The 25,635-nt window shown below is 40.5% G+C and overlaps 1 protein-coding gene across 1 annotated transcript in view; it reads left to right on the top strand.

The window, feature by feature from the left end:
* Nucleotides 1–25,635, top strand: part of LOC124039049 (CUB and sushi domain-containing protein 1-like) — a 180,886-nt gene that overhangs the window by 67,724 nt on the left and 87,527 nt on the right. The window contains exons 16-28 of the mRNA XM_046354929.1: nt 163–279; nt 508–723; nt 8,990–9,178; nt 10,262–10,431; nt 14,868–15,024; nt 15,147–15,338; nt 16,535–16,661; nt 17,379–17,581; nt 18,041–18,232; nt 19,082–19,220; nt 20,232–20,426; nt 21,439–21,448; nt 22,143–22,335. Of these exons, the coding sequence (XP_046210885.1) occupies nt 163–279; nt 508–723; nt 8,990–9,178; nt 10,262–10,431; nt 14,868–15,024; nt 15,147–15,338; nt 16,535–16,661; nt 17,379–17,581; nt 18,041–18,232; nt 19,082–19,220; nt 20,232–20,426; nt 21,439–21,448; nt 22,143–22,335 (2,100 nt within the window). The remainder of the gene's footprint in view (nt 1–162; nt 280–507; nt 724–8,989; nt 9,179–10,261; nt 10,432–14,867; nt 15,025–15,146; nt 15,339–16,534; nt 16,662–17,378; nt 17,582–18,040; nt 18,233–19,081; nt 19,221–20,231; nt 20,427–21,438; nt 21,449–22,142; nt 22,336–25,635) is intronic.

A 25,635-nucleotide genomic window follows, 5' to 3' on the forward strand; every position in this document is an offset into this window, starting at 1 on the left:
ACATATGAAGACACTGGTTTGGTGCTGGAGATAATGAATATGAGATTGAAAAGTAGCGGAGTTGCCCTTTAATAATGGAAATGTTCAGTCCTCAAAGTTCTCAAAATATGTGAGTTTAAAAAACGATGCCTCATTCATGATGTTTCATTTTGTTTCCCTTAGCGTTGTGTGGTGGTTATATCTTTGGTAAAAAAGGAACCATACTCTCCCCTGGGTTTCCTGATTTCTACCCAAACTCATTGAACTGCACATGGACAATAGAGGTGTCTCATGGCAAAGGTAAGCCTCACGAATAGCTGTCTAATGTAAGTACCAACCAATAATTTGTTGCAGCAACTGAGTGAGTAAAATCCGCTGTGACTGGCCCTACAGCACCCCATTTGAATGATGAGTCTCTATATTCTCATTAACATTAAGCCCCAGCCCTCCCTTAGGGCTGGTGTGACGTGGAGACAGGGTTTTTGATGTGTGACTTAGGGAGGCCTAATCTTATCTGAAACTCTCCAGGAGTGCAGCTGCTCTTCCATACGTTCCACCTGGAGGACTCCCATGATTACCTCCTCATCACAGAGGACGGCAGCTTCACGGAACCCGTGGCCCGGCTCACTGGCTCCGTCCTGCCCCCCTCCATCAAGGCCGGCTTGTTTGGAAACTTTAGCGCCCAGCTCCGCTTTGTCTCCGACTTCTCCATGTCCTATGAAGGTTTCAACATGTCCTTCTCAGGTGGGTGTCACATATTGTGTATAAAGGGTAATCAGTTGTTGCAGATACATTTTAAGAGTTCCTTTCATGTAGATTCAAAGATATGAGGTCACTGCAGTGATTAACATTGGTGTAAAGTACTTAAGTAAAAATACTTTAAAGTACTACTTGAGTTGTTTATTTAGGGTAACTGTACTTTACTTTATTATTCATATTTTTGACTACTTTTACTTCACTGCATTCCTTAAGAAAATATTGTACTTTTTACTCCATACATTTTCCCCGACACCCAAAAGTACTTATACCATTTGGAATGCTTAGCAGGACAGGACAATGGTCCAATTCATGCACTTATCAACAGAACATCCCTGGTCATCCCTTCAGCCTCTGATCTGGCGGACTCACTAAACACAGATGCTTCATTTGTAAATTATGTTGGAAAGTTGGTGCTGTCTGGTTTGCTTAATAATATAAAGAATTTGAAATTATTTATACTTCTACTTTTGATACTTAAGTATATTTTAAACCAAATACTTTTAGACATTGACTCAAGTAGAATTTTACTGGGTGACTTTCAATATTGTCATTTTCTATTAAGTTATCTTTACTTTTACTCAAGTATGACAATTGGGTACTTTTTCCACCACTGGTGATTAGAACACTGTTTTTGATGAAAAAAATGGATTGAGAACCCAGCCGACTATTAAGTCAATGTGAAACAGAAACAGTTGAGACGTCATTAGATCAAATACTGAAATAGTTGGTATTTATTTATAGTGCAGGTGATGGAGAAGACTGGCTCCAGAGTTGTATCTACAAAGATACATACTTCAAACATGACAAAAATACTTTAAAAGGGCTGTGTTTTGTTTCATATGTGTACAACAGCTGATGAAATGAACACTGTAAAAGTGTAATAAAAATGTGATCACTTATTTTTGATAGTTGCTGGTTGGAAACACAATCTACACGTGACCTTCTTAACAGCAGGTTTTGCATGGGTGGAGTTTTGGCTTGCCTGGTGATATAAGTGAATCGACCAATAACAATACGATTTCCGAACCTCTTTGCCAATAACAGATCGTTTTCTGGTTACAGTGCATTCGGAAAGTATTCAGATCCCTGACGTTTTCCACATTTTGTTATATTGCAGCCTTAATCTAAAATCGATTCAATTGTTTTTCCATCCTCATCAATCTACACGTAAAACCCCATAATGACAAAGCAAAAACAGTTGTTTTTCAATTTTGGCAAATGTATTAGGAAAACTCCCCAGAAATATTACATTTACATAAGTATTCAGACTCAGTACTTTGTTGAAGTACCTTTGGCAGTGATTACAGCCTCGAGTGTTCTTGGGTTTGACGCTACAAACTTGGCACACCTGTATTTGGGGAGTTTCTCCCATTCTTCTCTCTGCAGATCCTTTCAAGCTCTGTCAGGTTGGATAGGGAGCGTTGCTGCACAGCTATTTTGAGGTCTCTCCAGAGATTTCAATCAGGTTCAAGTCCGGGTTCTGGCTGGGCCACTCATGCACATTCAGAGACTTGTCCCGAAGTCACTCCTGCGTCCTGAGGTCCTAAGCGCTCTGGAGCAGGTTTTAATCAAGGATTTCTCTGTTCTTTGCTCCGTTCATCTTTTCCTCAATCCAAACTAGTCTCCCTGTCCTTGCTGCCGAAAAACATCCCCACAGCATGATGCTGCCACCGCCATGCTTCACTATAGGGTTGGTGCAAGGTTTCCTCCAGACGTGACACTTGGCATTCAGTCCAAAGAGAAACAAGATTCCCTGGTCTGAGAGTCATGAACCTTTTACTGAGGAGTCGCTTTGGTCTGGCCACACTACCATAGAGGCCTGATTAGTAGAGTGCTGCAGAGATGGTTGTTCTTCTGGAAGGTTCTCCCATCTCCACAGAGGACCTCTGGAGCTCTGTCAGAATGACCATCGGGTTCTTAGTCACCTCCCTGACCAAGTCCCTTCTCCCCTGATTGCTCAGTTTGGCAGGGTGGCCAGGTCTAGATAGAGCCTTGGTGGTTCCAAACTTCTTCCATTTAAGAATGATGGAGGCCACTGCATTCTTGGGGTCCTTCAATGCTGCAGACATTTTTTGGTACCCTTCCCCAGATCTGTGCCTCGACACAATCGTGTCTCAGAGCTCTACAGACAATTCCGTCGACCTCATGGCTTAGTTTTTGCTCTGACATGCACTGTCAACTGTGGGACCTTATATAGACAGGGCTGTGCCTTTCCAAATCATGTCCTGTCAATTCAATTTACTGCAGGTGAATCCAATCAAGTTGTAGAAACATCTCAAGGATGATCAATGGAAACAGGATGCACCTGAACTCAATTTCGAGTCTCATAGCAAAGGGTCTGAATACTTTAATATACATTTTCAATGTAAACGTAAATACCTATTTTCGCTTTGTCATTATGCGGTATTGTGTGTAGAATGATGAGGAAATAAATTAATTTAATCCATTTTAGAATAAGGCTGTAATATAACAAAATGTGGAAAAAGGGAAAGGGTCTGGATATCTTCTGAATGCACTTTATTGTAAATATCCCTCCCATTTGTCTTCTCCATTCAAGGATTGATCCACTCTGTGTTTAATGCATTGCTTTTGCGCCCTTCCCCTCCCCTCTCAGACAACTCCTAGACAGTCCTCGCAAATGTCTTGAGAAAATGTGTCGTTTTTTGGAAAATTACTATTTTTGTTTATTTTTGATCATTTTAATGGAAAACTATCACAGTATGTTACCGTAACTGTTTCCCAGAAACTATTTGATATTGAGATAAAAATGGCTGCATTGGGCCTTCAAACTTGGTTGCAAAATAATAAACTTGCTCTGCCAATAATATAATAACCCGACTCGAGTACAAAGACAAAAGCACTTCAAACACAGGGCAAAATGCCCATAAACATCTGAGTATGGCAGAGCTATAGTAACAGCATGTTACCTAGACAAACAGCCCTGCATGAGGATTGGGGAATCCTAAATAATAACCCCATTACCAGGGATAAATCATTTATACCTTTACATAGGTAAATTCCCACAGAACAATGATAACACACTTTAAAGTTATTGCAATTACCCAATGAACATTCCAGTGGTCAACACGTTTATGAAAAAAACGAACATTATTAGCATAAACATTAACGTTTCCAATAAACAATGACAACACCTCAGAGAACCGGGAGAAACCTAATAATGAGAGACGTGCCTAACGCCTCGATCACACCGACAGAGTTGGGGTTACGCAGCATCATCTGGGTACTGTTTGTGTGTAACAACAGTTCAACATTCACCTTCTGCTACCATTTCTGTCAAGTCGTCCACGCATACAGTTTGACGCATACGTTCGATGAATCCAACATATGCATCACACAGAACGTACTACAACTACCTCTGCAAGGCTGCAAGGCAAATGCAGTGTTATATTGGGAAGTAATGTACTTCTGCTGTACCAAAATGCAATGATGATGTCGGTGTGATCGAAGCGTAAAGCTGTGGTCTTCACCGGTGAGCTCAAGTAGGAGCCAGTTCACGTTGGTGGTGAGTAGAGAACAGGACAGGTTGGCTTTACCAAACAGAGGTAATACTAACATTTCAAAATAAATAATAATAATAATGACTAATTATGGGAAACCGGGGCTTTCTGAAGGCTCCATAGTTTCCCCAAATTGTGCCGAAAACAGTTCATTTCTCAGAGCTTCATTATTTGTTCGCAATACACATTAGTGACATCTGCTGGTCAGCAATAAATATCAGTGTGTGAACATCAGATAGATGTTTATTTCTCCAGATTTCAGACATTCCAAATTCCGTCTTGCATGTGAACTCGGCAGAAGTTAACTGCTTAGGCTCAATCACAATGACAGTGTTTTGCATTTTGGTACACGAGAAGTACATTATTTTCCAATGAAACGCTGCGTTTGCCTTGCACGATTGCGTTGCTGAGCGTTCTGAGGCTTGCGCACCATTTTGCGTAAAAACACTGTAGATGAGATCGAGGCGCAAGCAATTTCGATACATGCTTTGATGCTCCGGAATCAAACGTAACATCACTTATGATAACCAGACCCTTTTACCGACCAGAGTTTGATTACAAAACACACAAAGGATAGCATGGTTAGCAAGCAATGTTCATACTAGCTGAGCATTCTCAGCTCCACCACCATATGTAGGCTATGTAATTGTGTTGATTAGTTTTGGCGGAGTGACATCAGACGATAGTGTAAAAATGTCCATTCTTTAAATCGTACCTATGTTTGTCCGGTGTAAAAATCGATGTGACTAAATTGCACCGCGTAATCCACTATTTTCCAATCAAGTATGAAGTTAGTGACTTCAAACATGCTCAATACTTTAAGAACTATCAATTGTGTCATGCTTACTTTGTACCTGTGCTTCTCTTGATTGTAGTCAGTGGGAGTTGGCATCCATAGTTTTTGATTTAAAAGAAATAGCCTTTACGCATCCCCTGACAAAACGACTAAATATTCCGTGCAATGACGGGTGCTCCTTATGTTATCTGCTCCCTTGGCGGAGGTCGCTAAAAATGTGATTTTAATCCCAAAAGATTAAAATCACTAAAGAAAAGAATGCCCTAACACAGGACAAACATAGGTAGGCTACAAGACATTCATTTAAGACTCTTATGATTCAATGTAGTTGGAAGTATACTCCACCAAAACTCATCACCACTCAACTCCATTGTAATAGTGGAGTTGAGACTTCTCAGCTATGCTCGTACCAAACAATTAGTCTGTTTGTGTTGGGAAAGGCCCAACAGGTGTTGATAACTCCAAGGCATATCATCACACATTGTTATTTTCTAAAAACCTCTTAAGGATCCGGACCCTTTTTTACATTTTCGCCTAAAATAACATACCCAAACCTAGCTGCCTGTACTGTAGCCCAGGATCTGAAGCAAGGATATGCATATTCTTGATACCATTTGAAAGGAAACACTTTGACGTTTGTGTAAATGTGAAATGAATGTAGGAGAATATAACACACTAGATCTGGTAAAAGATAATACATAGAAGAAAAGGTTCAGGTCTGCCCAAATGTGCCTCATTGGTTTATTGATACATTTTCAAGTTCATAACTGTGCACTCTCCTTAAACAATAGCATGGTATTCTTTCACTGTCATAGCTATTTTAAATTGGACAATGCAGTTAGATTGACAAGAATTTAAGCTTTCTGCCAATATCAGAAATGTCCTGTGAAATGTTCTTGTTACTTACTGTACAACCTCATGCTAATCGCAGTAGACTACGATATCTCAACTGTCCCGCCAGGAGGACCGATCCTGTAGAGCAGGTATTCCCAAACTGGGAATATGTCAAATAAAAATGTGATTCACTATACATTTGGGTGAGTTTTTTTCTCTCGCCTGAGTAGCCTCGTTTCACTGACAAAAATAAAAATAAACCATCTAGTGTTCATTGAAATAACAACACAATGTCAAATACAGCTAGTGTAGTCAAATAATGAACATCTAATCACATTAACCGTTACTCTCTCGCAGGATTCCCACTAACGGTCCGTATGTAGCCAAACGTAGCTGCTGCTCATTCTGTTTGCTTGAAAATGGATAAATGGTAAAAATAAAAAATAAAGGTAAGGCCTGCGTCCATAGAGACACATACCAGCTCTACTGGTAGTACTGCTACTACCAGCAGTACTACACCTGCACCTGTCGACGACACAAGTTCTTTTGCTTCCACGAGCACATCCAATGCTAGCATCAGTAATTCTACATTTGTTGTTAGCCCAGCTAGCATGGACACTAACAGTTGTGAATCTTATGCAGCCAAGAGCTACTGCCCCCTTACCTGGTATAGCACTGAAAAACAGACCTGGATGTTGGACCATCAAAGAGGCTCAAATATGATGAGAACTACATTGATTTGGGGTTCACTTATATTGGGAGTAGTGCCTTTCCTCAGCCACAGTGTGTTATATGTGCAAAAGTACTATCTCATAATTCGATGAAACCTTCAGTCTTGCGCAGACATTTAGAAATAAAAGATGCCAATTTGAAAAACAAGCCACTGGCGTTTTTTGAGTGAGAATTAAGACAACTTTTGAGTAGTAAGAAATGTATAAAAGCATCAGATACCATTAATAAGAAGGGGCTAGAAGTTTCGTATATGGTGAGTTACCGAGTGGCTAGGACAGGCAAGCCCTATACTATTGTGGAGGACTTAATTCTTCCTGCTGCCTCCAATATGGCTGGGGGAAAAGGCCAAAAAAACTATACAGACAATGCCTTCATCAAACAATACTGTTTCACGAAGCATCAGTGACACGGCAGGAGATGTTTTGAAACAATTACTGCTTTGCATACAAGCCGGTGAATTCTATGCGTTACAGCTGGATGAGTCAACAGACGTGGTGGGCACAGCTCCTGCTATATGTCTGTTACGTTTATGGGGGATCAATTAAAGAAGACATCCTCTTCTGCAAACCACTGGAAATAAGGACAACAGGAGAGGATATTTTTTAAGTACTGGAAAGCTTTGTGACATCAAATGAACTTTGGTGGTCAAGATGTGTTGTCATCTCTACTGATGGTGCAAAAGCCATGACAGGGAGACATAGTGGAATGGTAACGCGCGTGCAAGCAGTTGCTCCCGATGCCACTTGGGTACACTGCAGCATCCACCAAGAAGCTCTGCTGCCAGGGGAATACCTGACAGCTTGAAAGACGTTTTGGACACTACAGTGAAAATTGTTAACTTTGTTAAAGCAAGGCCCCTGAACTCTTGTGTATTTTCTGCACTATGCAATGATATGGGCAGCGACCATACAGAAGTGTGCTGGTTATCAAGGGGCAAAGTATTGACACGTTTTTTTAAATTGAGAGACGAGCTTGAAGTTTTCTTTACTGACCATAATTTTCACTTATCTGACCGCTTGCATGATGACGAGTTTCTCACACGACTGGCCTATCGGGGGGGGGGAGTTTTTTCTCGCCTGAATGATCTGAATCTAGGATTACAGGGACTCTCCGCAACTATATTCAATGTGCGGGACAAAATTGAGTCTATGATTAAGAAGTTCTGGTCTTCTCTGTCTGCATTAATAAAGACCATCCTCAATGCCCTGCCTCCAGTCCACTTACCGATATCTGTATAAGAGAGCCTCATCGAAATTGCGACCAGTGGTTCTATGAAAATTGAATTTAATCAGAAGCCACTGCCAGATTTCTGGATTGGGCTGCGCTCAGAGTATCATGCCTTGTCAAATTGCGCTGTTAAGACACTGATGCCCTTTTCAACCACATACCTATGTGAGAGTGGGTTCTCGGCCCTCATTAGCATGAAAACTAAATACAGGCACATACTGTGGGTGGAAAATTATTTAAGACTGAGACTCTCCAATTCAACCCAACATTGCAGAGTTATGTGCATCCTTTCAAGCACACCCTTCTCATTAACCTGTGATGAGTTATTCACAATTTTTGATGAACAAATATAATTTTATATGTAAGATGGCTAAATAAAGAGCAAAATTATTGATTGTTATTATATTATTATTTGTGCCCTGGTCCTATAAGAGTTCTTTGTCACTTCCCACGAGCCGGGTTGTGACAAGAATTCACACCTATTTTTATGTTTAATAAATGTATCGTATAGTGTGTGTGTGGCAGGCTTACAATGATGGCAAAATCAACATTTGAGAGTGTGCTGACCCTGGTGCTATAATATAATATAATAATAATAATATATGCCATTTAGCAGACGCTTTTATCCAAAGCGACTTACAGTCATGTGTGCATACATTCTACGTATGGGTGGTCCCGGGGATCGAACCCACTACCCTGGCGTTACAAGCGCCATGCTCTACCAACTGAGCTACAGAAGGACCACTAGAGGGGATATGCGGCTGGAGGTTGAAAGTTTGAAGGGTACGGGACTATAAAAAGTTTGGGAACCACTGCTGTAGAGGTTACAGGACACACACATAATGAGCCATATATATATAAATAAACATGTATTTCAACATTTAAAAAAACTAAATGATACTACAATCAAATGATTGTAAATCTGTATTTTAGTACTAATGTGGATTTTATTTAGAGCTTTTGCTTTTGCAAAAATAAGTCTGTTTTGGTACATTTGTTTTCCAGATAACATTATTTAAATGAAGTTGACATTTTGATGTGATTGTTTTTTTTTCAAATAGTTTTATTTTTTGGGGTCAAAATGACCCCAGTTAAATTATGTTAGCAGTTTGAGGGTTAGGAAACATGTTGGTGTATTCCACAGAGTACAGCCTAGAGCCTTGTGAAGATCCAGGAGTGCCAGCCTACAGTCGGCGAGTTGGGTTCCAGTTTGGAGTGGGGGACTCGCTCATTTTTTCCTGCTTCCCGGGTTATCGTTTGGAGGGGGACCACAAGATCACTTGCCTGGGGGGAGGCCGGAGGGTCTGGAGTGGAGCCCTGCCAAGGTGTGTGGGTAGGTGGACACATGCTTTCATTTCATTTGGACAAACTGAGAATACTTGTACTTTGAAATAACTTGTACTGTACTTTGCCAACGGCAGGAGAATGAGCTATACTCAGCATACAGTATAATGCAAGTCCATGAGCTAGTTTCTAATGATTGATTTACCTACATTTCTGAATATTGTCAAATGGTTAACTTACAATCTCAAAAATATTCCCCAACTGCTTCCAGTTAAGCATACTTCTATAAGCAGAGCATGAAACCAGGGCAGAGTTAGAAACCACAAATGATCTGGCTGTCATTTTGTCATTCCCTACAAAGAGCCATGTGTTTTCTCAAAAAGTTCAGTAGAGAGAATTAGGCAATAACCCCACGAGAACCGAACTAGAGTTTAAGCTCACATGGCTCAAGGTCTACAGGCAGAATTTGCTTTTATACCTGAGGTACAACATCAGAATATTAACTACAAGGACATCCAGTCCCAGCACAGCCCCGAGCCTTGGTGACCAACACACACTTAATGCAGAGAGCTGTTCATTAATTCATATTCCCCTCAAGTTTCTGTTGTGGAGATTCATCAAAATTCCAGCAGGGGAAACATCTGATTGGCCCATCAGTGGATAACAGGTCGCAGCTGCTGAAGTATTCTGGGTTCAACCTGCTGAACATTTGTGGTGAACTCTCCTCTTAGGGTTAAACGGCTCCTTTAATGCCCCTATTCAGATTCATAACAGACAGATATGACTTTTCTCACAGGTCTTTACTCTCTCTCTCTCTCTCTCTCTCTCTCTCTCTCTCTCTCTCTCTCTCTCTCTCTCTCTCTCTCTCTCTCTCTCTCTCTCTCTCTCTCTCTCTCTCTCTCTCTCTCTCTCTCTCTCTCTCTCTCTCTCTCTCTCTCTCTCTCTCTCTCTCTCTCTCTCGTTGTTTGGAATGAGCAGTGTCTAGTGTGTAGGAAAATATGACAGTTCTCTAAAGATAATCAAGACATTTTTTCTGACTTTAAACCCAGATTGCCATGAAATGTCTTAATATCATATTCTCTCTCTCTCTTGCTTATTTTCTCTCGCTCTCACTTTCTCTCGCTCTGCCTAGCTGAATGTGGAACCACTACCGTTGGGAGCGAGGGGGTTCTGCTATCACCCAATTACCCATCCAATTATGACAATAACCATGAGTGCATTTACCGCATTGAGACGGAGGCAGGGAAGGGCATCCGTGTCACGGCCACTAACTTCCTGCTCCATGAGGGGGATTACCTGAAGGTGAGTCTCACATCACTCATACACAACACTGGATATTTACTCCACAGATGTTACATATCAATACATCCCAATGCATAGTCTTCTCACTGCAAGGTGTTCAAATAGTTAATAAAGGACTCAATGTGAGACTTTTTCACTGCAGCATCAAGTTTCTGAATGCAGTTATGGTCCAATGTAACCCGTAAGAGACCAGAGGTAGTGACTCAGTCAAATCATGAATTATTAATGCCTTCATTAAAATTACATGATGCCAGAGCTTGAGGCATAGAGAGGCCAATGAGAAAATGTGTATCAAATCTTACAGTAGTGCATAACAACATAATAACTGGTTATAAAGTGGCGGGATTGTCCTTTAAAATTCTGTTCAATCTCTTTAAACAGAAAATCTAATCAAACTTTATTGGTCACATGCGCTGAATACAAGAGGTGTAGACTTTACAGTGAAATGCTTACTTACGAGCCCATTCTCAGCAATGCAGAGTTTAAAAAAATGTATATATATTTTCTCAATAAAAAGGAAATAGTAACACAATAAAAGAACAATAAAGAGACTATATACAAGGAGTACCAATACCGAGTCAATGTGCAGGGGTAAGAGGTAGTTGAGGTAATTGAGGTAATACAGTACATGTGGGTAGTGGTAAAAGTGACCCCTAGGAAATCAGGATATATAATAAATAGAGTAGCAGCAAGATATGTGAAGAGTGTGTGTGTGTGTGTGTGTGTGTGTGTGTGTGTGTGTGTGTGTGTGTGTGTGTGTGTGTGTGTGTGTGTGTGTGTGTGTGTGTGTGTGTGTGTGTGTGTGTGTGTGTGTGTGTGTGTGTGTGTGTGTGTGTGTGTGTGTGTGTGTGTGTGAGCGTACGTATTGTGTGTGTTGGAGTGTCAGTGTACAGTAGTGTGTGTGAGTGTGTGGGCAGAGTCTTGTGAGTGTGCATAGAGCAGGTGCAGGAGAGTCAGTGCAAAACAATTAAGATAAATAAAGAAATAATAAAGGGTGTTAATGTAAATAGTCCGGGTAGCCATTTCGTTAACTGTTCAGCAACCTTATGGTCCCAGACTTGGCGCTTAGGAACCCCTTGCCATGCGGTAGCAGAGAGAACAGTCTATGACTTGAGTGGCTGGAGTCTTTGACAATTTTTAGCGTCCACCTACTCAGGTTCTTTTTTAATTTTGCTATTTTCTACATTGTAGAATAATAGGGAAGACATCAAAACTATGAAAGAACACATATGGAATCATGTAGTAACCAAAAAAGTGTTAAACAAATCAAAATATATTTGAGATTTGAGATTCTTCAAATAGCCACGCTTTGCCTTGATGACAGCTTTGCACACTTGCCATTCTCTCTACCAGCTTCACCTGCAATGCTTTTCCAACAGTCTTGAAGGAATTCCCACATATGCTGAGCATTTGTTGGCTGCTTTTCCTTCACTCATCCCAAACCCTCTCAATTTGGTTAAGTTCGGGCGATTGCGGAGGCCAGGTCATCTGATGCAGCACTCCATCACTCTCCTTCTTGGTAAAATAGTCCTTACACAGCCTGGAGATGTGTTGGGTCATTGTCCTGTTGAAAAAACAAATGAAAGTCCCACTAAGCCCAAACCAGATGAGATGGCGTATTGCTGCAGAATTTCTATGGTAGCCATGCTGGTTAAGTATGCCTTGAATTCTAAATAAATTACAGACAGTGTCACCAGCAAAGCACTCCCACACCATAACTTCTCTGGGATAGTGTCCCACCTCGCCAACAGCCACTGAAATTGCAGGGCGCCAAATTCAAACAACAGAAATCTCATAATTAAAATTCCTCAGACATACAAGTATTATACACCATTTTAAAGATAAACTTCTTGTTAACCCTGCCACAGTGTCTGATTTCAAATAGGCTTTACGGCGAAAGCACACCTTGCGATTATGTTAGGTCAGCACCTAGCCACAGAAAACCATACAGCCATTTTCCAAAGAAGGTGTCACAAAAGACAGAAATAGCATTAAAGTGAATCACTAACCTTAGATGATCTTCACTGGATGGCACTCCCAGGACTCCATGTTAGACAATAAATGTGTGTTTTGTTCGATAAAGTTAATCTTTATGTCCAAAAACCTATTGGTGCGTTATGTTCAGAAATACATTGTCTCAAACAAACATCCTGTGAAAGTGCAGAGAGCCACGTCAAATTACAGAAATACTCATCATAAACATTGATCTAAGATACAAGTGTTAAACATACGATTATAGCTAAACTTCTCTTTAATGCAACCGCTGTGTCAGATTTCAAAACAACTTTACAGTAAAAGCACACCATGCAATTATGTTAGGTCAGCACCTAGCCACAGAAAAACATACAGCCATTTTCAAACCAAGGAGAGGTGTCACAAAATTCAGATATAGCATTATAAATATTCACTTACCTTTGATGATCTTCATCGGAATGCACTCCCAGGAATCCCAGTTCCACAATAAACTTTTGTTTTGTTCGATAAAGTCCATCATTTATGTCCAAATACCTCCTTTTTGTTTGTGTGTTTAGTTCACAAATCCAAATTCACAAGGCGCAGGCACTTAGTCCAGACGAAAAGTCAAAACAGTTCCATTACAGTTTGTAGAAACATGTCAAACGATGCATATAATCAATCTTTAGGATGTTTTTATCATAAATCTTCAATAATATTCCAACCGGAAAATTCCTTTGTCTTTAGAAATGAAAAGGAACGCAACTCGCTCTCACGGCCGCGTGCGTGACTTAGCTCATGGCATTCTGCCAGACCCCTGGTTCAAACAGCTCTTATTCGCTCCCCTTCATATCAGAAGCCTGAAACAAAGTTCTAAAGTCGGTTGACATCTAGTGGAAGCCGTAGGAAGTGCAATATGACCCCATAGACACTGTATATTGGATAGGCCATCACTTGAAAAACTACAAACCTCAGATTTCCCACTTCCTGGTTGGATTTTTTAACCGGTTTTTGCCTGCCATATGAGTTCTGTTATACTCACAGACATCATCCAAACAGTTTTAGAAACGTCAGAGTGTTTTCTATCCAAATCTACTAATTATATGCATATTCTAGCTTTTGGGCCTGAGTAGCAGGCAGTTTACTCTTGGCACCTTATTCATCCAAGCTACTCAATACTGCCCCCCAGTCCCAAAGAAGATATCACCTCCTCCTCCATGCTTTACGGTGGGAAAAGCAGATGTGGAGATCATCCCTTCACCCACACAGCGTCTCACAAAGATACAGCTGTTGGAACCAAAAATGTCCAATTTGGACTCCAGACCAAAGGGCAAATTTCCACCGGACTAATATTCATTGCTCGTGTTTCCTGGCCCAAGCAAGTCTCTTCTTATTATTGGTGTCCTTTACTAGTTTTTTATTTACGGCAATTCGACCATGAAGGCCTGATTCACACAGTCTCACCTGAACAGCTGTTGTTGAGATGTGTCTGTTCCTTGAACTCTGTGAAGCATTTATTTGGGCTGCAATTTCTAAGGCTGGTAACTCTAATGAACTTATCCTCTGCAGCAGAAGTTATTCTGGGTCTTCCATTCCTGTGGCGGTCCTCATGAGAGCCAATTTCATCATAGCGCTGGATGGTTTTCGTGACTGCACTTGTAGAAACTTTCAAAGTTCTTGAAATGTTCCGTATTGACTGACCTTCATGTCTTAAAGTAATGATGGACTGTCGTTTCTCTTTGCTTATTTTAGCTGTTCTTTCCATAATATGGACTTTTGCCAAATAGGGCTATCATCTGTGTACTCCACCTACCTTGTCACAACACATCTGATTAACTTTTAAGAAGGCACACCGGTTAATTGAAATGCATTCCAGGTGACTACCTCATGAAGCAGGTTGAGAGAATGGCAAGAGTGTGCAAAGCTGTCATCATGGCAATGGGTGGCTATTTGAAGAATCTCAGATATAAAATATATTTTCATTTGTTTAAAACTTTTTTGGTTACTACATGATTCCTTATGTGTTATTTCATAGTTTTAATGTCTTCACTATTATTCTACAATGTAGAAAATAGTTTTAAAAAATAAAGAAAAACCCTTGAATGAGTAGGTGTTCTAAAACTTTTGACCGGTAGTGTTTGTTATTTGGAATAGGCACCCAACTGGTTATCCGCATTAAAATGTTTCTGCCTTTGTCTTGACCACTATCCTCTGGAAGCCCAACTCCCGTAGTGTATATATTCATATTTATTCATATTATGTATGTACAATATGTATCTACCCATCTGCTCTTTACTATTTTCGTGATGAATTGAATGCTAACTACTCACTCAAACCTCTTACGCTGCCACTCTGCAAATATTGTAATAGTACTGCAAGAGGCTTCATACTGTACAGTATACAGTATGCTATTGAATATTCTCTTGAATATTAATAGTATTTTGACAAACCTGTGCATTATAGTGTTGTTCTTTCATCAACAGGTGTATGACGGGAAGGATACTTCACATCGTCTTCTTGGCAATTTCTCCAAAACTGACATGTACAATGTCATCATCAACAGTACCTCAAATCACCTCTGGTTTGAGTTCAACAGCAACGGCACTGAAACGAACAAGGGATTCAGACTTACCTACAGCAGTGAGTACATTATGTCCTCGAGACACAGCCTATATATATATTCCCTGATTCATGTTTTGGTTTAGTGGACACATGTTTTTTTAATGTTTAAATGGGCTAAAGCGTCAAATCTGTATTTATAGGTTTTGACCTTGTCAAGTGTGAAGAACCAGGAACTCCGAATTATGGATACAAGATTCAAGATGACGGCCATTTTGCGAACACTTTTGTGTTGTACAGTTGTAACCCTGGCTATACTCTCCATGGAAGCAGCACTCTGGCATGCCTAAGTGGAGACCGTAGGGTTTGGGACAAACCTTTGCCTTCCTGTCTAGGTGAGTGAGTAGTTGCCGAAAATAGACCAATCAAATCAGAGTTTATTGGTCGCATACACAGATCTGCAGGTGTTATAGCAAATGCAGCTAGTAGAGTGTCTCACAAATACAATACAAATAATAAAAATATGTATTAAATAAGAAATCAAGAATTAAGAACCCAGAGAAGATATATTATAGTGAGCATGTGTCAGAATCCAGAATATACATATGTGGTGTGTATAGACAGTATAGAATTTGGAAGGAAAATGGTATTTACTGTAGTAGGTATCATCAGGGAACATTCCCTGATTATGGCGAAACACACCATTTCCATTCCCAAGGAAGATTTTGTTGACATTTCAATTATCAGAGTAATGGTCAAGATGCCCATATCAAAGGATTCATTTTCATCCACTGCATAGTTTTGAATATATTCTACTATTTTACCAGTCAACATGTACTTTGTTGTGTTGTCTGCATTCTGTCCCACTGTTATTAATATCTTACTGATTCCATAATCTGACGAGCTCTGCCAGTTCCGCTCTCTCAGGCTAACTATGAGTCAAATCCCCTCCAGTCATACTGTCATTTATACTATACTGAAATATTATACTAGTTAACAGCTATGAACATTTATCCCCTAATGCTGGCTATATTACTGCCCCTAAAGCTATATATGAAGAAACCTTGTGTGTCTCTCTCTTAATTTAAGTAAGGACACTCTGAGCTTTCTGTGCTGGTGAGAACTGATACATTACAGTGTCATTCTTCAGTTCAGCCTCATTCCTTAATTAGCCCAGCTCGGTTCAGACACATTTCTATACTGCAGAAAAGTAGCATGGAAAATGGATGACATTGCCCTAGGCTGTCATTGTATTTTTTTTTTCCTTTGAACGAAGTGACATAATAGGGATATCCTCTTTTCTTTTTCTGTCGTCAGCAGTGAATAAAATAAAACACATACGTATGTGGAGAAGCTAGAGAACATATTAGATTCTTTCAAGTGTGATTATGCAATGTATTATGGGATGTTTATGAATTGGTCTGGTTGATGCCAGATAGAGAAACCAGCCTGAGGTTCATCAGGATTAAGACACCTCAAAAGATCAGGGTAGCTTATTGTGATGATATGAGCCTGCCCGTAACATATTTACACTGAACACTAGGGCTGCTGATGACTATGGTAAAATACATGTTTCGGTTTCCTCATCTAGCTGAATGCGGAGGCCACATTGCAGGTGCAATATCTGGACGGATACTCTCCCCGGGTTACCCTGCACCCTACGACAACAACCTCCACTGTACCTGGTCCATTGAAGCGGACACAGGCAAAACCATTAGGTACAGTATCTCACAATAGGGACACACCCCTTGGAATATGCCATTAGATACACAATAGCCCAATTTTTCTTGACTCCATTTAAATTTGAAGTGAAATCAGCTAGTTTATTGCGAGGCGTGTCTAGTATAGCGGAGCAATTGTTCTGCTGCACATTTGGAAAATGATTTGTGATTAAATGTGCCATTGCTGATTGCATTTCACCCCCACTGCTAGGGCTTCCTTACCATTAGCATATATTCCTTTAGGTCCATTACTGGCTTCTTCAAAACCAAACAATAACCTCCAAAGATAAACCAATTATGCCCGCTAGAAATGCCATAGAAATCAGATATGCCAATTCAATTCAAGCAATCTAAGGATCAAGGAGGGGGAGAGATACAATTGACATCGCTGGCTATTGGACTTTTAAAGAATTCATCCTCTCTCTACTTTGCCGCTGAAAATAATTGAAACATTCCTTTGGCGATCAAGTCCGTTCTGATCTAGATGTTTCCTTGGTCTGAGGCATTACTTGAGGACTGATTCGCTAGAACTCCAATGATAATTTTGTATTACAAGTTGGTAACTACCCTTGGTCAGTTGATTTATGGGGTATTGTTGTGTAGGTGTTTGTCACAAATGTGAACTTATGCTAATGCCAGACTATAGTATGCAAGGTTCTAATTCTTGAAGAGCTGCATAGTGTATAATTAATCATTCTCTCTCTTTCTATTTAGCCTCCACTTCATAGTGTTTGACACGGAAGTGGCCCATGACATCCTGAAGGTGTGGGACGGTCCAACAGAGGGTGGTATCCTCCTGAAGGAATGGAGTGGGTCAGCTCTGCCCGAGGACACCCACAGCACCTTCAACATCCTAACACTCCAGTTTGACAGTGATTACTTCATCAGCAAGTCAGGCTTCTCCATTCAGTTCTCAAGTAAGTAGCACTCTACCTGTCACAACAGACCAGAAGAATTCTAATATGACATTCATACCAGTAACTTTTCAGACAAAGGCTACAGTATGTTTCTTGACATTTCCCTCTCTCAGCCTCGATTTGAACTAGTTTTTATGTCTTTTATATCCACGTATAAACCACTCTTATGACGAATAAAAAACATTTGCACCATAAATATTTCATGCAAATATAAATTAAATGGAGCATTGCATTTGCATATAAATGGCAAATATTTTCCGGAACTATTATTTCAAAGACAAGTAGTCTCCACAATTCTGTTTGCTGCCAGTCCAATGATTTCAAATACAATATTATATTATATCATAATCAGCATTTGTCCGATATTTTTTTTAGTTGTATAAATGAAATGCGTGTTGTCAAAATGTCAGCATTTGTCTCATGTTAATATTCATAAGTGATTCATTTGTGTGATTTCAGCTACTACTGCCATGACCTGTAATGACCCTGGGACACCCCAGAATGGGACGCGTTACGGGGATAGTCGGGAGCCCGGGGACACCATCACCTTCCAGTGTGACCCAGGTTACCAGGTCCAGGGCCTGGACAAGATCACCTGTGTACAGCTCAACAACAGGTTCTACTGGCAGCCAGACCCTCCAACCTGTATAGGTATGTTGCTTTGACTTCCACAGTAATGGAGAAATGACTTCACTGTTATTTCTCTTCTTGGCTTGATGTCAGCAAAGGGTTTGTAGAATAGGTAGATGTTCCCTTTAGAATAATTCTGCTGCAAGAAGGTGATTTGGGATGTGTATGCTAGGCCACTGCGTTGTTTTCATTGAAGGATTTGTGGTATCTGAAAATCCATGTAAACAGTGTTTTATGAACCACCACTCATTTGTGTCCGCTTAATTACTTTATGTTGAATGAGTGACATGGTTATTATTAGAATGAATGAAATGTAACATTAGGAATGTAAACCATGTCTCAGTAGAGTGTGAATCCCCCTGTGAAAAATGATTCATCAGTAACTGAAATGTAATTGGCATTTTCAGCCATTGTCAACCAGTCCTTTTGTCAGACAGCGTGCTTTGTCACTTCTAGTCGTTTGGTATGTTTACCACACCACTAATAATTGTTTGATGGAAGGCCATTTATAGCCAGAATCATTTGTAATGGTGGAAGATTACTAAGATTAGAAAAATGTTGCTCTTACAAACCCTCCCCATCAAGTACATGATTGACAGGATTGAAACTCAAATGGAGTCTTATTTTGCTTGGCTCACGCTTGAATTGACATTCAAACAAGTCTCACACAACGGCAAAAATAAAGAAGCAAAGATGTGAATAACCTTTCTGAATGACAGTGGCAGGGAGGAATTCCATGGCTACTGTTTGTCACTGAACGTCTGTGCATGGTGGCCTGTTTTGTCACTTCAATCAACATAAACAGTTAACGTGATGGAGACAAGTCGTATTAAAACCTGTGTGTTGCCCTCACTCTCCTTGATGTGATAGCTACCTGCGGCGGCAACGTGACAGGCCCTGCTGGGGTGATTCTATCACCCAACTATCCACAGCCGTACCCACCAGGAAAGGAATGTGACTGGAGAATTAAAGTCAACCCTGACTTTGTTATAGCCCTAATTTTCAAAAGGTATGTCACTCCTGCTATGCTGCGAGGCACCGACGGTAATAAGGAGCAAGGTCAAAGAGCAGATGGAAGGAGTGTATCCACTCTGTCTTTGTCAGTTTGGTAATTACTGTAAACAAACATCAAACAAATCTGTGTTTGAGGTGAAATAGTTTGCCTTTGTTCAAATATTATCCAAATCAATGTGTGTTACTGTATTACGCCATATACCTAGATGATACTTATAGATGGAATAGCTTTGATGAAATGTACTATAGTTCCTCGAATTACAAAGCACCACAACCCACAGGAATTACATAGGCTCAAATGAGTATAATCCCAAAGAACTCTTATCAGTTGATCTCAGATTCATCAGAACATTACTTGCTCACCATCCCTCGAATGGCAGTTACAGACTGTACAAACAGGCCCCCACATGCCTGCTTCACAATGTAGGGCCAAGGCGAGTTGAACTGGCCTGGCCTTGCAATAGTTGCTGGGAAGATAAATGTGAATGGGAACATCCGAGCCAACAGAGTATGGTTCTGGTTGGCCCTACGGTGTAATTCAGGCTCAGATTGATGTTATTTGGGATGAATCTTGTCCTGGATTTTCACTAGATGGGCCAGTGGCAAAGTCAAAATTGGCTATATATCATAAAAAGTTATGAAAACAAAAATATTCTTAGGCATAAGGTTAGGTTTACAATCAGATTTTTTTTATTTGACCTTTATTTAACTAGGCAAGTTAGTTAAGAACAAATTCTTATTTTCAATGACGGCCTAGGAACAGTGGGTTAACTGCCTGTTCAGGGGCAGAACGACAGATTTGTACCTTGTCAGCTCGGGGGTTTGAACTTACAACCTTCCAGTTACTAGTCCAACGCTCTAACCACTAGGCTACCCTGCCGCATTGGTGGCCAACTAGTGAAACACTGCAGATCTGCCTCCAGCACACGAATCATCCCAATATATGCCAACCTGTGAATCAGGCATCAGTCTTTAATAAACATTGTTTTCTATTGCATACTTCCAGTTTCAACATGGAGCCCAGCTATGACTTCCTGCACATCTATGAGGGGGATAACTCCAACGGCCCATTGATCAGCAGCCTGCAGGGAAACCAGGCCCCGGAGCGCATCGAGAGCAGTGGCAACAGCCTCTTCCTCGCTTTCAGGAGTGACGCTTCCCTCGGGATGTCTGGCTTTGCCATTGAATTCAAAGGCAAGTTGTCAACATGTTAGTCTCACAGGAGGTGACCCTAGGTTTCTATGAAAGTGTATAGCATTGGCCATATCGTAAGGTTTATGTCTCTATAAAAAAAATGCTTTCAACAGATATAGATTTCTAAGATGAAAGATTTCCAGGAACTGGAGAATACATTATATAGACAACGTGTTTTTATAAGCCTTATTGCATGTTGTTCTTCCTGTCAGCTAGATGTCCTTATTTTGTCTGTTGTCTACACACAGCTATGCAGTATGTATTCCAACCTACTTCTTTTTATGAAATGCTTTTTGATTAAAGGCATTGATGATAGAACTACTGTAGATCAACTGGATAATTGGTTTGATTTGTTACAGAAAATCAATGAAAGTCACAAAACACATGAACACAGATGTGTATAGTATTTTGTCACTTCAACGTCTCGTTCTTCCTGGAAGATTTATTCAAACCAATCAATGGCATAATTTGTCGTTTTGTTTTGTTGGTCCTGTATTTAACTGTGCTTTTGTCAATAAAAACAGTTAATTACCTTCCATGGGAACTCAGTGAGATTTGTCATCTCCCAAGGCTAAAAGCACTCAAATGTTTCTTCTCTCTCTCTAATTGAAAATATAATCTACGCTCATTTTTTCTGTAAATCATTCTCCTATATTCATATGTTTCTCCCATCCATGCACCATTAACTAAGGTAATTTAAATGTTGAGAAGGTTAAAATAATGCCTTTTCTGTTTTCATACTTATTACTGTAATAAACTTCATATATTTGTTGATGTTTTCTACTACTTTATTTCTAATTGTATTCATAAATCCATGTCAAAATGTAGCTTTAGGTTGAGGGCATTGGCATGTATACTTTGGCCTTGTGTGTTGAGAAGCATTTTCCCTCTCTGGGTATTGGAATGCGGATGAAATTGCGATGCACTATAGCAATTTCAGTGATAAAATCTCCCACCGCTACCCTCCAACTTTCACTGCTTCTTAAAGCACAAGGCAGCAGAGAAAAGTGGGCTGTTAGCTGTCATCTTGTTTGGCAGTGTATACAAGCACCACCTCCAGAGCTTTTTCCAACTGTCCTTCTCCTAGTGTCTGTTCCCTTAAGGACACTGGCTGCCCTCACCCCCCACCCCCCTTCCCCCATATTTCCTACAGACCCAGATGCTTACCTTGCATTCCCCTCTGTGCTGGTCTTTTCTATTGAGGATTCCTTGGAGCAACTCTACTTGCTCTTTTGTACTCTACACTCCCTGTGTTCTGCTTCTTACATGAAGGTTCACCATAGAGAAACATCAGTAGCGGCTTCCGAGAATCCCTGGAATGTTCATTTATATATTTCTTAATTCCATTTTTTTACTTTTAGATTTGTGTGTATTGTTGTGAATTGTTAAACACTACTGAACTGTTGGGTCTAGGAACTCAAGCATTTCGATGCAACCGCAATAACATCTGCTAAATATGTGTATGTGACTAATAACATTTGATCTGATTTGTTTGAATGCACCCTGTAAACCAGGATACCATGCCCTGCCTGTTCCCGATATCTGGGCTTTTCAACTGCTGAGTTTCTTTTGCATTTATGGATAAGTTGCAATGCTTTAGCAAAAATTATTATGGTTTTTCCTTTTCCTTAGTGTTGTATTGAAATAAAGTCTCTCTGCTCAGGGTCAATTGTCCTGCATGATACATTATCTTAAGCTTGTGTATGTTTTCTACTCCACAGAGAAACCCAGGGAGGCATGCTTTGACCCTGGAAATATCATGAACGGCAGTCGCGTGGGCATGGACTACAAACTGGCCTCCACAGTGACCTATCAATGTAACTCTGGATATACTGTTGTTGGACCAGCCACAATCACATGTGTTATCGGTTCAGATGGAAAACCTATATGGGACAAGGTCCTACCATCGTGTAAAGGTAAGATCTTTTCAGTTTGCCTACGGTTATAAAATCTGATTCCCAACAGCCTATCACAGAGAGAGTAGCTTGAGTTCTTGTTGTCCTCCCTTCAAGTCTAATTGATTTGTCTTGGTACCCTCATCTAGCCTCTTAATTACAGACTGATTACCGCTCTGTGGGAGAGAACCATTCATGTAAGCTTGTGAGATCAGGTGGCTTGCGAGGCTAACTATCATCGGCACTATCAATCAAGGCTAATATCAAGCCAATTTTTACGGGTTTCACCGAAAGGTTTTGTGGACCCCTTTTTGTCTTTGCACAAGAAGGAAGTATTGGTTTTTTAAAGACCACGGCTGAACTTTCTAGCAGTTTATTGACAGTTGTGAGAGCTTGGGCGGTGACAACTGCCACTCACTCGTCCTTTCACCCCACCCCCCTTTCTCTCTCTCTCCTTCATGCCCATGCGTCTCTGAGGAGACAAAAACTCAGACAGGTGGCTGTGTAGTTGCTGCCACATCATCTCTATGCCTCCACCCTGCCACTTCACACACTGAGCCTCTACCTTACAGCAGCACGGCCACTGGAGACATGACTTGGATGTGAGAGACACACACCAGAGTGTTATAGCCGACATGATGAACATGGAATTATGTTGTTTTCAATAAAGATTTCTAGATGTATGCATAAAGCTGATCATTTTAGGATATAAGCTATTTTCAAGGAAACAAGCTAGATTCGCTTGCTTCTAATTTTTAAAACTAATTTTCACCTGTTTTTTTCCCTTATTCCATCAAGTGTCAGATCTAGCGGGGGGGAGTGTGAGACTCATGAGTGAAAATCCACCTGAGCTCCTACCGTTAAGAGATTTGGAGCTTTTATGAATCTGATTGTATGTCATTAAGAAGTTACTCCGGCATTCACATAAACAATAGAGAGGGTTTTGTGCACCAAGACACAGCTGAAGCAAAGCAAACAGCTCATTGTCTCTAGTCTAGACCCTACTGGGTCGAAAACTGAACAAACACTAGAGCTAGTTTAGAAGGATATACAACAACAGGAGACTGCAGAACAAATCAGGAGAGGAACTACAAATGAAGCCTTGGATCTATAGTTAGTCCCTCCAGGATTCTGCTATTCTGCGATCGCAAATTATTTTGCAAAACCAACAATTTCCCATATATTATGCGAGGGTTTGCAATTTTGACCTATCCCTGCTTTATTTCTGCATAAACAGTCAAATCATTGCAATATTATCGCATAAAACTGACCCATCAATGCAGTATAAGAACAGGTCTCGCAATTTCAACCAATCACTGTACATTTACCGCATAATATGGTTAGATCAAGTTGCATATCAACAAACTTTTTCCCTTGTCAGTGCATTTTCAAATTGGACAAGATCATCACGTATTGCCATGCAAAATGTCAGAATTGCCACAGCAAAATCAAGTATTTTTGTTCACAAATATCACAGAAAATCCCAGCAAAATCCTGGAGGGACTGTATAATGGTTTTACATTGCTAACACTCTTAACCCCTGTCTGTAACTCTTCCTGCCGGCGCTCAGAGAGACCATGGATCTGCCTTTGTCTGCGGGGAGTCAGTCTTCTTCGTCGCCCATCCTGTCTTCCATTCGTGTTCAGCCACGTTCGTCTTCCCTCCCCCCATCTCCCGTCCTTGTCGGGGGCGCACCTTACATAAGATCATGGACATGCGTTCTCGGGGACAGGGTTTCATGTCCTGAGGAGAGGGAGTTGGGTTCCGTCTCGGGAGTTGCTGGAAAGGGATTTGAGCTTTTAAACAGCATGTGTTGATTAGTTGACCCTTTTAGATTGAGCTTCTGTACCTAGAGAGGGATAGCTTTCATTTCGTCACTCCCAGATCATTTATTTGCTCACACTGATGGTATATTTGGCTGTTTGCCCTTAACCATTTAATTATTTATTTTATTTTAGTTTGGTGGAGAGCTAGAGAATTATTACCATGAGCTGCATTCCCTTGTTGACCATTGTGCATTATGGATGTGGCTTAAACATTCCATTTGTCATTCTGAATGGAACGATTCAATAGCGTTGTGTAATTAGAGTTATGGCTGGGTCATGGACACAGTTAGCTTGAACTCGTAGTGCAGCTGAGGACCTCAGGATCACTGTCTGCTTCTCCATTCTAGTGTTCTCTAGTAACGTTCTTGTCTCATTGAATCTTTCATACATTTCAATGGGAAAAGGTCTTTCCGCTAAGAGCTTATTGAAATATAATTTGCCATTATCAAGATTGTTTAACCGTGACAATGAAGGGCTATGTTCTGTGGGGTCCCATAACATTGGTTTATAGATGTCCGAGCACTTGCTTTTTAATCCCTAGACTCCATAAAGAAGAAGTGTGTGGATTGTAAGGGTGAGACATGATGTTATTGATTCACAAATGCCACAATTGCTCAATGGCCTTTGTTGATCGATACCCTGGGCTTGAAAGAAAATGGTAGCCTAGCGGTTAAGAGCGTTGGGCCAGTAACCGAAAGGTTGCTGGTTTGATTCCCCGAGCCGACTAGGTGAAAAATATGTTGTTGCCCTTGAGCAAGGCACTTAACCCTAATTGCTGCTGTAAGTCGCTCTGGATAAGACTAAAATGTATGAAAGTAGTGAGCAAAATGGCTTGTTCTGGTTTATGACCTTTCTCAACAGTTGTATATAGCCTGCTTTCAATGACACACAACATTTGATCGGAGATATGAATTCCATATTATTTGTATTTTTTCGAAAGTGAAAAGCACACAGCAGGCACAATTGGAAATCACTCTGAAAACCAAGGTGATGTGAAGCAAATGTTTCTGTTTCATTTGCTTGTATTGTTTGTCAGTTATGTTTATGTCTAATCCTAGAAATATGTTATTTATGTCACCTTCAAGGAGGATCGTAGGTGTGTATACGCTACACTAAAGCCGTGTTCTAAAGAACACGTTATAAATCAATGAAAGGAAGGGAAATTATGTCTTCTTCATAGTTGGAATCTTTTGTTCGAGGTCAATGTCAGATTTTGGCTAGCTGAAACAGCATATTGATTGAGGAAATCCATTGTAAGCCTCTAGTTTATAGTTTGATATCTGGGAACCGTACATCAGTTGCCGAGCCTTTTTTAACATGCCTGAACGTAACATTACAGTATGTGAGAACACACATAATCCCCTCCAGCAAGAGCATTTAACCCTCTTGTCTGTGGTTGAATTGAGCTTATTTTGCCTGATGATAAAGAGGTGAACAAAGCTATTTGCTGGTTGTGTTCATAAGTGAGCAAAAGAAAGAGCCATTTCTGAAGGCT

This window comes from Oncorhynchus gorbuscha, linkage group LG07, assembly GCF_021184085.1.
Source record: "Oncorhynchus gorbuscha isolate QuinsamMale2020 ecotype Even-year linkage group LG07, OgorEven_v1.0, whole genome shotgun sequence".
Lineage (NCBI taxonomy): Eukaryota > Metazoa > Chordata > Actinopteri > Salmoniformes > Salmonidae > Oncorhynchus > Oncorhynchus gorbuscha.